The sequence below is a fragment of the Artibeus jamaicensis genome, unplaced genomic scaffold (assembly GCF_021234435.1).
Source record: "Artibeus jamaicensis isolate MK-2021 breed Jamaican fruit bat unplaced genomic scaffold, CSHL_Jam_final scaffold_461, whole genome shotgun sequence".
Lineage (NCBI taxonomy): Eukaryota > Metazoa > Chordata > Mammalia > Chiroptera > Phyllostomidae > Artibeus > Artibeus jamaicensis.
The window spans coordinates 10,747,880-10,760,642 of NW_026522045.1; the positions used below are offsets into that span (position 1 = coordinate 10,747,880).

General features: G+C 37.2%; 1 protein-coding gene across 6 annotated transcripts in view; it reads right to left on the bottom strand.

The window, feature by feature from the left end:
- The window catches only part of ACSL4 (acyl-CoA synthetase long chain family member 4), an 88,993-nt gene that overhangs the window by 12,880 nt on the left and 63,350 nt on the right, over positions 1 to 12,763 (bottom strand). For all 6 annotated transcript variants that reach the window (XM_037142465.2, XM_037142467.2, XM_037142468.2 and 3 more), the window contains 5 exons: positions 11,097 to 11,168; positions 6,636 to 6,775; positions 5,685 to 5,857; positions 3,269 to 3,343; positions 1,323 to 1,514 (listed from right to left, as the gene is read on the bottom strand). In XM_037142465.2, the coding sequence (XP_036998360.1) occupies positions 1,323 to 1,514; positions 3,269 to 3,343; positions 5,685 to 5,857; positions 6,636 to 6,775; positions 11,097 to 11,168 (652 nt within the window). The remainder of the gene's footprint in view (positions 1 to 1,322; positions 1,515 to 3,268; positions 3,344 to 5,684; positions 5,858 to 6,635; positions 6,776 to 11,096; positions 11,169 to 12,763) is intronic.

The following is a 12,763-nucleotide window of genomic DNA, read 5'->3' on the forward strand; positions in this document are numbered from 1 at the left end:
AGAAGTACCAGCTAAAATGTTACACACTATACCAAAAGCTTTAGTATCTTATCATCTTAAACATTATAATGAAGTTAATATAAGGAACAGAACTTTGGAGCATCGGACTTCAATGGTAGCTCTGCCATTTATGTGATCCTAGGCATATCAGTGCAGGGACCTCCCCAAATCTCAATTTTATCAGCGGTAATGACGCCTACCTTATACAAACATGTAGTACAATGTCTGGCATAGAGAACATGGTCAATGAGTGGTAACTCCCCATTTTCCATATGTGACATTATCTTGTTAAAATAACAGTGCTCTAAAAATGTGAAGGCACAGGATGGCATGGCATAAATATCATCAGGTTGCTTTATGACCTTTGTGTGAATGTTGGCTTGCCTATCCATAGCCTGGGAACCTACTCTACATGCCAACAGAAAAATTTTCAATTCCAATGCAATTAAGGGTCAACGAAGACGGTGGGGTTATTGGTTCTACATTGAACCATGTTTTCTAGAAATTTCCCCAGAAATCTTTAACTATATTCAGGTCAGGTATGGTTTCAGAGACAGACTTAAATGCGTCACTAGAAATATGACTGAGGAAATTTTATGGCTTTAAAAGGACCTAACAAAGACCCTACAGAGTGGTCCTTATCAGCTGGTCACTTTTATTTTAACTTTTGCCTGATTAAAGTGAATAGCATAAGGGCCATTTAGAGTACCTTTTTGAACTTACAAGTCTATTTCAGTAGGCTCAAAAAGGACAGTGCCAAATCAAATGATATTCTCAAAAGAAGAGATTTACGTTGAGGATTGACATTTTAATTTTCTAAGGTTCAGAGCTAGTTAGAGCCATATAAATGGTCAAGAGGGAAAATACGTCCACACCGCCTCTTAGGTGGGGAGGTAGAGGGTGAGGAAGGACTATAATAGGGAATGTTATACTAAATGGTTATACAGAACCACATTCAATTGACCAAAAAAAAAAAAAAACCCTCCTCTGCGCAATTTTTGTTTTCTTATTACCCATCAGCTATTTTCCTGCTCATCCTCCCCATGCTTAATGCTGATGCTGCTGCCACTTACCTAGATGCGAGCAGTGTCCTGCTCTAAACATTTTCCATGTATCAACTCATTTAATACTAACAAAAGCCACACCAGGTCAGTGTTTGTGTGCTTATTTTACAGATAAAGAAGCACAGACATAAGTTAAATAACTTGCCCAAAGTTTAAACTAATGGAACCATCAATAGTAATGACTTAACCAATATTACCTTTCATATATGTTGAACTTGCAAAAAGTAAAGAAAACCTCAAAAAAGGAAATGTACTGACCGATAATCTGTAAACATCCATCAGAATGGAATTCTCCAATGTCACCAGTACAAAACCACCTTTGGCCATTTTCATCCACAGAATAATCCTCTGCTGTTTTCTCTTCATTTTTAAAATACCCCATAGAGATATTCTGTCCACCAATTACGATTTCACCTCTGGGGTTTGGCTTATCGTGGATTGTATAACCACCTGGAAGTCATTAAAATTAGTTAAGCAGATTAAATGAGATGGTAGTCACACTGATGCTTAAAGCTCCTCTGTAAACACTTTCCTGCTGCCCAAATTGAACATCACTTTATAGGAGAACATTAGTTTGTATTTACTCAGATCTATGTAATGATAGTGGGTGACTGTGATTTCAAGAGTCCCAGGCTCAATGATAATCACCAAACACCACATACCCCAAACCTTCCCATGACCATACAATTTCACACTTAGAGTATCATGAAAGTTCCAGGTTCACAGAGCTCAGTTAAGATAAATAGTTCCCAAGAAGGGTAACACTGGAAGCTATTATAAGTAAATTACTAATAGGTTGATAGCAATGTATTTCAGATTTTTTCTAAGCAGGTTTTAATCAAAGGGAACATGGAGTAAATGCCTAGCAAAGGCAACACCATTAAATAAGAAAGGGAGGCTATGAAAAACAGGAAGAAAATTTTATTTTCTTCGTTTTGCCTATACCTAGTCATGACTTTAAAAATTAAAACATTAAATTAACAAATAATAACTATTAAAATATTTATTTTATAAAGATTTTTTGAAGATTAAACATAGTGTTTATCTTATTTATTTATTTATTTTTCCCCAAGTACAGTTTTTTGTCTATTTCTCCCATCCAAGCCCACCCCCCATCCCGCGCTCCCCCACCTCCCCCACACCCCCAGCCCTCGTCCCTGCATCCCTCACATTTGTTCCCCCAAATCCCTCCCCCCTTCCCCCTTAAATTCCCTTCCCTCTCCCTATAAAGATTTTATTTATTTATTTTTAGAGAGAGGGGAAGGGAAGAAGAAAGAGAGTGAGAGAAACATTGATTGGCTACCTCTCACATGCCCCCCAACTGAGGACCTGGCCCACAACTCAGGCATGTGCCCTAACTAGGAATCGAACCAGCGACCTTTTGTTTCACAGGCCAGTGCTCAATCCACAGAGCCACACTAGCCGGGGCAACTTAAAATATTTAATCACTATTCATTATGTGTTCATTACTGAATAAAACTTACTTTAAGAAAAATATACAAAACTCTGAATTTATAAACTTACACACTAATTAGATTTTATATCATAAAAAGGATTATAAGCAGTATTCTCTTCAGCTGTGAGATGCTCTTTAAATTGAAAACTGCCCTGACTGGTGTGACTCAGTGAGTGCCAGCCTGCAAACCAAAGGGTTGCAAGTTTGATTCCCAGTCAGGGCACATGCCTGGGTTGTGGGCCATGTCCCCAGCTGTGGGCGAGCAAGAGGCAACCACACATTGATATTTCTCTCCCTCTCTTTCATCCTCCCTTCCCCTCTCTATAAAATTAAATAAAGAAAATATTTTAAAAATTTCAACTATACAAACAGCTGGACAGTTGAGTCTCAACCCTGAAAGCTCTGTGTGTGTGTGTGTGTGTGTGTGTGCGCGCGCGCGCGCGCATGCGTGTGTGATTACTCACACAACCCCCTAAAAATGATAACACATCCTTCCCCCTAACCCAGGACTGTCCCACTAATAATATTTCCCCTTTGCCATCAAGTATTCCCAAAATCAGAATCATCATGCCCAGCTTTGAGAGATTTTCTTTTCCTCTTGGCGACCTACAGATGCTACTGTGGAAAGAGAATACACAGGGAACAAGCAATAACAGACAACCTAACACTTGAAAAAAATAGAAGTCATGAGGCTTACAGTGGTTTTCAGCATAACTATAATCACTAGCACTTGTCATAAAATTCTTACCTTCCTGCCAGTCTTTTAGCTTAATTTCACAGCAAATGAGAGGGGCTCCAACTCTACCAGTAGTATAGTCAGTAACTATGAGGGGAAAGAGAAACAATGACATTAGGATATCACATTCCAGACTTGTGCCAAAATGATAACAGGAATATTGGAGCTAGAACCAGATTCTGAAAGATGACAAAAGGAGAGAATATATTGAGAGGAGTACCAAGTGCGATCATCTTTCCATATGTCAACTTCATTTCAACAGTGCAATCGACTCCAATGTTGTTACATCATTTTCCCATCTCATGGCTATATTTCAGATAAGTAAGTACAAAAAGCTGTTAAAGAAGGACAGCTGGCTCCACCACTATCTATATGGATTCTGATAAGACAGATTTTGATTGGAATACCCTGTCTAACACTCACTGATAGGCTTCGTAACTTAGCCAAGTTATTTGACCTCCCTAAGCCCCATTTGCTCAACTATTAAATTGGGATAGTAACAGAGCCTATTTCATATAGAAACATGCTGTGAAAATTAAATGAGATGATATGTGAGCAGTGCTTAACACTTCTTGCCAAAAATAACTAGTTCAATAAATGTTAGCTGCTGTCATCAAAGATGTTTATATGATCCTTTTGTAACTTGTGATTATTACTAGCAGTATCAAGTATTTATCGACAGTATATTAAATATGTAGCATTATATTAAATATTGTGAGGACAATGTAAGGATGAGAAGACCCTACCCTCAATGAGCTTACAAAGTACCTGGGAAGAAATACATGTGAAACAATTTAGAGCACATTTAAATACTAAAGTGCATGGTACTAATGGTGATTACAATAGTATCCTAGAAACTAGAAAGATCTATGAATAATGAAATAGTTGGGAAAGACTTAATTGAACAGTTGCACATTAGAAGATGGCTGTGACTGCTTAAGAAAAAGGGCATTCCAAGAAAAGAGAGCAGAAAATACAGAGAGGTGGGAACAAGAGTGCCTATACGAGAAATGGTGAGAAGACTATCTTCTTTAGAGAGAAAGCCAAGTATGTATGCACATGGGGAAAAAAACAGAAAATAATAATGGCTAGGTACAATGGTGTCAGACTAAAGATATGTTGAAAGCTAGGCTCACCAGGTATGAAGCAGTGCTTGAGGTGGATGTGTTTGACAGAAGTATGTAGTAATACCAGAATTTATATATTAGAGGCAGATACGGATGTTGAAAGACAGCCATTGAAAGGCTGTTACCTCAGAACACTATGAAGTAATAAAAGGTTGGATGCCAAAGGTGGCATGTAGGGAAGGGCATGATCCAATGGCAAAATGGGAAGAGCTGATAAAATTTAAAGATACTAAAAATAATCAGAGGACTTCAAAGCTAATATCCTGAAAGGCTTGAAGGATGGTAAAATCACTGTCACAAACAATTTGGTAATGTAGAGACAGTTTAGGATAATGGCATTTGGATACTGTGTCCAATTTTGGACACAATGCATTTAAAGTGAAAGTGGGATAATCCACAAAAGTTATTATACCCATTGTTTCACAACCTGGAGTGATTTTGCTCCTTAGAAGATATTTGGCAATGTTTGGACATACTTCACTGACCCAACTTGGGGCAGTAGGTTACTACTATTATCTATCCATTAAACATCCTGCAATTCACAGGAAACTCCCAGCAAGAAAGAATTATGTGGTTCAAAATTCCAATAGTGCATAAATTGAGAAACCTGCTATAGGCTGTTGAAATAAGAGAAGAGAAAACAAACAAGTCAGGGCAGGAGCACAGATTTGAGGAGGAGCAAAAAAAGTGATACTTTATTTCAAGAGTGCAGTTCTCCAAATAAGAGATCGTTTAGAGATAAAAGGTTATAGGAGTGAGTGACAGAATTTTGAGGACTGACAATGGGGCATAAATATGGGAGCAGAGAAAAGTAGGTTTACAGTTGCTCATATGAAAAGTAATACAATAATTAATAAATAATAATACAAGAATATACTCTGTTTCATGTACTCATAACTGTAAACCTACCTTGCCCACCCCTGTATTTACAAAGCTTAAAAATAAGGGTTCATATGATACTGAACTAAGAGTTTCTAAAACTAAAACTATGTAAGTTTGCATTGAATCCTGATATTACTTAAGAGGTATAATGTGGCCCTGGCTGGTGTGGCTCAATAGATTGGGCTCCAGCCTGCAAACCAAAGGGTCACCAGTTCAATTTCCAGTCAGGCCACATGCCTGGGTGGTAGGGGGTGCGCCAGAGGCAACCACACACTGATGTTTCTCTCTATCTCTTTCTCCCTTCTCCTTCTAAAAATAAATAAATAAAATCTTTAAAAAACCAGAGGTAAAATATGACCATGGTTCCCTAAGGAATCATAAAGCAAATAGGCTTTATGAGTAGTAACTGATGTGCTTACCTTCAGTAACTGTCCCAGCACCACATGATTCTGTCAATCCATAACCCTGACCAACTGGACAACAGAAGCAGACATTCATGAATCGATGTGTCTGAGGTGATAATGGTGCTCCACCAGACAGCATCATGCGAACATTCCCTCCTAGCAAAGCCTTCACTTTTTTAAATAGTATCCTTAACAAAAGGAGGGATAAATTATTACAGCACATGCACTATATTCTTCTTGAAAACACACTAATTTATAAGCTCTGGGAGAGATTTCTCAACTTTGGTTGAGACATCTAAATTTCAAAATCATGGTTATAATGAGAGGTTAACAGAACGAGAAGTAGTTAACACTCTGAAAAAATGCCACATACTCTTAAAAGTACAACAAAAAGTGCACTGTCAGGAAATTACTTTGATATGCAGGAAATAAAAGAAAATGATGATGTTAAAGAAAAACTATTTCAGGTTATCTTTGGTACATTCGGTCATCTATCTTATCTCCCTTACAGTGAAAAACACCTCCCCATCTCCAAGCCACAGCACTACATTTAAAATAACTGTTATATTCATATACTCACTATGCTATTTTATGAAAACAACTCAGAAACACCTACAAGCAGAATAAATCTGGAAAATCACTCTAAAAGTTAGAAACGTCACACTTAAATTCAAATGTCTTGATTTAAAATTCTATTCTAGTTTTTCTTCATGAGACCAAATTTTATAATTAAATCTTAAATATTTATACTCAATTATTAAAGTTTATTAAATTGCCAAGATCAGATTTCAGGGTCCTCTGCTTGCTGTATCAGCAATGAGACTTAAAATTAAATAAAAGAAAATGTCAACCTTAAGATCATGGTGGTAATGCTCAAATTAAGTTGCCATTTACTTCTTTATATTCCAGATGTAAAAACACAAAAAGATCTAAAGACTCAAAATATACTCTATAAAATATACTTACAGATTGCAAAGTGGTGCATCATATCCCTTTTTGATCTGTTCCAATTTGTAATCATACCCTATCTTGAACAGAGTTTTCTGAATATAATTCATTTCTTGGACTTTGCTCATAACATTCTTATAAATTCGATCCATAATTTCCTATAAGGTAAGCAAAATATCCAATAATCAGAAAAAAAACCACACCAATACTGAGACAGTCTTTAGTTGAAGACACCTTATCTACAAAATCTTATGTAAATGCCTTTAGTATAATAAATATATTTACTTCATTATATAATTAATTTCACTGTCTACTACTTCAAAAAGACTAAGGGTGTCTTCAATTCTATACACTAAATTTACATGAAATTTTAAAAAATGACTCTAATCCTGATGTTTTTCTCTTTTTTACTAGTACCTAGCAACTCTTACAGCATGGCAGAGAGCTTACAGTTTCTTAAAATTCTTATGTCCCTATAATTTAGGCATTTCTATTTCACTTTAATAGACGGTCTGATAACAAAAAAGAAACAGGTCATGGGATGGGAGAAATAGATTTAAAAAAAAATGTACTTGAAAAGTAACTAAATAAAAAAAAAAAAAAGAAACAGGTCTCTTGGTCACAAATCCTTGGAAAATTAGAAGTAGGACTAGGTTTGCCATCTATTGACTACCATGCTACGACATACAAAATAAAAAAACAAAACAAACAAAAATGCCACACTATCACCAAATGATGTTTTCTTGAAATTACTTAGCACAGATTAACAGAACTATCATATAAACCATACCTATTTATAAACACCTAGTTTTAAATACTGAAAGTAGCAATTAGTGTAAATTCAATTGTGCTACAATGAATAACTTTATGCATGGCTCTTAATAAAAGGAGGGACAAAAAATGCTGTTCACAAATGCAGACAGCAGAACCATCCCTTGGCATTATGCTAAGTGAAATAAGTCAGAGGAGATAAACAAATACTGCACGATCTCACTTATATGTGGGATCTAAAAAGGCCAAAGTTATAGCAACAGAGAATATATTGGTAATTGCCAGGAGCTGGGGGTTGGGGAAACTGGGAAGATGCTGATCAAAGGGCACAAACCTCCAGTTAGAAGATGAATAACTTCTGGGGGTATAATGTACAGCATGCTGACTATAGTTAAGAAGACTATATTATATACTTGACAGTTGCTGACAATAAATCTTAAAATGTTCTCATAATACATACAAAATACACACACACACAAATGGTTAACTATGTGAGGTGATCAACATGTTAAAACTAATCTTATTGTGGTATTTACTTCACTACATACATATATCAAATCATCATGTTGTGCCTGTTAAACTCACACAATGTTATACGATGATTATATCTTAACGAAGCTAGAGGCTACTGTGGCATTCAAGCATGGTACAATGTTGTTTTCTACACTTCCGCAAAAGGAATAACTATTATATAATTAAAATATGTGTGTAGATCTGTAGCTTAGAAATCCCAAAAGTTCCCTAAAAGGATTTTAACATCCTATAATTATTCCTCTTTAAAAAGTGTATGGGATGTAGAGGTCAAAAAAACACGTGGGAGGAGAGAGATTTGTGAAAACAGCTTCCATGGCTCCTTTCAACACCAATCACAGGCACAGAAAGACACCATGAGTAAGGAACACACATAGCTGCAACAAATTGGTGGGATTTATTATTAGCACAGTAAGTCACCGATTTACCTTAACCTAATTACATAATGCTCAATTAAGTTACAGCTTATAACAAGCTGTATTTATTCTGAATTCTCAGAATGTGAATTGTAGTAGACCGCTCTGCCTGATTTTAGGAATTGTATCTCTACCCCTTGTGGCTAAGGGCAAGAGATGACCTTTGGAATGCCAGCCACAGGAGACAAAGCCTGTCTCTGGTAGCAAATGCTGCCCCAGTTCCTCTCCCTGCCCCCAGAGCTTGGTTGGAAGTCAACCAAGCCATCTAATTGGGAGGGGTAAGACCCCTCACAGCGGGGGGCAACCTAAGCCAGACTCGATCACCTGGGAGGCCTTCATGAAGGACTGGGTGGGGGGCTGCAACAAAGAGCAATGGACTCTTGCCCCCCAGCTTTGGCAAAGCCCAAGTCCCAATGTTCTCTGGGAGAAGCACTTCCTGGCTCTAATCCCCTTAAGCCTGAATACCTGATGGGGAGAGGTGCAGCTCCTTGCCTGGCCAGAGCGTGCCCTGGAGAAAAATCTGGCACCACAAAGACTTGCTGATAAACCTGTGAAATCTGCTCTGCTAAGAGTGCTTTCATTCAAATGATAAAGGTCCAAGAGGAAATGAGTATGTCTCCCAAAGTTTCTGCAACTCTCTTCCTGACAGACACTCACTCAGACTGAAACCCTCAGACCTCTTTGAAATGTTACCTACTGTTTGATCCTTGCCCCCTGTATTCCTGTGTATTACAACCCAATAAGGCTATGGAGAAAGGCACTCAGGTCCTTTTTCTCCTCAGAGAAACTGGCCACAGCCCACTCCTCCATCCCCAAACAGATCTCATCTCATCTCGGCCATATTTATTCACTCACGTGTGTCCATGGCACCGGGGGGACCTCGAGAGAGTGGTCGCCTCCATAGTGAATATCACAATACTTAAAAGATCATTTAGTCTGACTCAGGAAAAGAACAAACCCAGAAAACAGAACCTACTAAAAATAATTCTCAATAAAGATATTGTAAAAGCCTATTTATGAAGGATTGTACAGAGCTAGGGGAAACAACAGGTTTGCTGAAGCATCAATAGACTAGCAACATGGGAGGTCATTTACTATCCCTAGGCTTCAAGAAGTACAAGGAGAGAAGTATTCCTGAAACATGAAGGAGCATTGTAGCCATGGGAAAGACCTGGTTATAGTCAATGGTAAAGAGGCTGTAACCAATGTATGCCTTACAACTGTCCAAAATTGCAGCCGAGCAGAGAAAAAGCAAAGACAATAAGTAAGCAGATCTCTCTCTCACTCCTCCTATCCTCTGATCACTTGTGAGTGCCAACAATGGGCTAAACTTAACCAGAAAGTGGAAGGCAGGCATGTCCTGATAATTCATTCACAAAAGTTAGCCTCCCAAGACACAAAGTAAAGAAGAATGGACAATGGGCAACTGGAAAATACACAGAATATCAGCTAACTCTTGTTTATCCTTGAAGCCTCAATTCAGACATTACTTCCTAAATTTCTCAGTCGTTCCTACTCTCCTACTATGCTGTGTGATACAGTTTACTAGGGACTCCTGTTCTTTGGATAATGAAGCTCACATAGTATTTCTCAAAACAACACAACAAAAACCATCCTAAAAGGACAGTCTTAGTGGTTAAGAGGACTCTGGAATCAGACTGGTAGAGTTCAGACTTTAACTCTACAACCTATTGGCTGTATTAAGAAAGTATTTTTCTTTATAAAATTTGGGTAACAAGACCCACCTAGCAAAGTCTTAGGGAAAAGTGAGATAAGCTACCTAAATAAAGCACTTAGCACAGCACTTGAAATAGAAGTACTACCCTTCCTATTATCAGCAACATTTTAATTTGTAAGCTTGCTGAATTCTATAGCACCTCTAAATAAAAAGGGAAATGCCACTCTGACTTATTCTAATTCTTTAATTATTTAGTAATTTTGTAATTAGACGGTAAGAAAAAAACAACCAAAGTATCTTTCATCTCTAATTCTTAGAAAAACTTACACTGAACACTTCATTATCTAATCTCAGACTTTCCACATGCAAAAACAATTCTGTGAAAGATATTGGGATAAGATTTGAAGTCTGATCTTAATACAAACAGTACTGATACCCAGCCCCCCTGCGGTTTCTAAAGCCTAAAAAAAGCAGGAGAGTTTGAGTACACAAGTTTGAAACACTGCATTACATATTTTAGAATTTGTCATTATAAGGCTATAAAATGTAACATCTTATTTTTATAAAAGGTGGTATTTCACAAAAAGATTTTGAATAAGATAAATAAACTTTTTTCTTTGTGAGGTCTCAAATGATAGCCTTCTTAGTCACCGTAAGGGTCCAGAGGATTGGGTTCTAGACTTACTTCTGTCACTAACCAGCTCCGTAACCTTGGATATGCTACCTCAGTTCTCCACTATGGCCTAGGTTTCCCCATGTTTTAAATTAAGTGACTATACAAAATGATATTTACAGTATATTCTACCTTTAAAGTATTATGATCAATCTTCGCTCTGGGTAATTTGAATTTAGCCATTTTCATCACCTAATTTTCAAGTATCAGCAAACACTAGCAGCTACACATTACAGAAGTTTGACACTGCATCTTTCCCAATACTTACCTGAGATTTTATGTAACACATTTGCCATAATATGCACAAAAAGTTATGTTTTTACACACACATACACACACACATGCACCTAATATTACTTTTTAAAAAGTCCAAGTGCAAGCAATAAATGACATTTATACTCTGCACTTACTGGAACAGCTGCCATGAGGGTAGGCTTCAGCACAGTACAATCTCCTTTACTTCCTTTTTTAATTTTGCTGGACTACATCAAAGACAAAGTAAATAGGATTAGGGTAACTAACCTTAGCAAAAAAAAATGTTATAATTCAAGTGTTAACAATAACAAACGCAGAAATTTACACATGGAATTTAATCTTCTACTGCTCAGTGAATTGTTGGTTAGAACTATCATAAACCTATAAGTTTGTCACCTTAGACCACTCAGCCACCCTGACACCCTTATAAACTATAAGTCTGAAGTATAAGTGCCTTAGTGCTTTATTTCCGTAGAGGATAAACTAAGATGCAGAAGATAAAGGGATATTTTGGTAAGTCAAGCATTCTTATTAATAACATTACCATCAAACATAGCACTAACTATCCATTTTCAGCAAAACAAAACCCCTCAACTAAGGTAGATCAAACACTAAAACAAAGGTTGAAGATAATTTTAACTTTCTTTAATTAGCCAAAAGGCAAAACCAGCAACTCAAACTCACAACTATGATCATCAAGTAACTTATAAAACTAATTTTGGTTGAAAGAATACTGAAGACACTGCCAGTGACCATGTAGTGATATGCACATACATTTGTAAATGTGTGTATGTTTTTCTTTTCAATTCTTTTCTTTCTTATACACATAAGTACAATCTGGGATTTCAGATGTCAGAGCAGTAGGTAGAAAAGCTGACAGTCACTCACTGAAAGAGGTAGATAAAAATAAGAATCTGCTATAATGCAGTGAGTCTGGAAGTTTAGCTGTATCACGTATTAGCCACAGGCAAAACAGGCAAGAAGAAAACCAGCTCTTAAGATGTAATGGGATCCTCTGGTATGACCAGCTCTGCCACACAGAAGGTTCTGCTGATAGAACTCAATAGTTTTTATACTACTTTTCTTTATGAGATGAATAGAGGAAATAAAATAACTTGTTGTGTCTTACAAGAAGTGTGCAGATGTGTGCACATTTCTGGGTGGAAACCTACACCTGCATATGCACACCACACAGAGGACTGCTCCGTAGACAGAGAGAGAGAGATGGGCCCTTGCGTCCTTCAAGTCCCAGCTGATCTCCATGTGTTGCTGACCAGTCTCATTTCAGTTCTTGTCTTTATGATGATTCCACTAACCCTAGTTTTGACATCACTATCACCTGCAGGGTTCCAAGGTGGTCCCTCTGGTCTCTGACCTTTTTCTGATTCCCTATGTAAAGGAGGCTCTTGGATTTTATATTCCTGATCAGATCAAGACTCTTTAGAACAGTTTATTGAAAAAGTAGGTGTGAATGCTCTTGACAGTTCTCTAATAGGCTTCTAATGTACTACTTGGCCTGAGAGATAGCAAGAATGAAGTGAGACCAGCAACATTGGCCCCCTTTCCCACACTAAGGCTATTGTTTTCAGAAAGGCAGTGAAAGCAAGGGCTTTCTGCACTCCCCTGCTCAGGGGGAAATCATACTCAAAGCTTAATGAAATGATTTTTACATTTTGAAAACATCTCTAGACGTAAGAAAAACTCACTACAATGCATCCAATGTAATCATCACAGATTTTTACATTTAAAAAAAATAAGCCCTAGTCTCATTAATAGGTCTATTATGACTTCACTCAATCAAGTCATGTTTATTAATTTACTT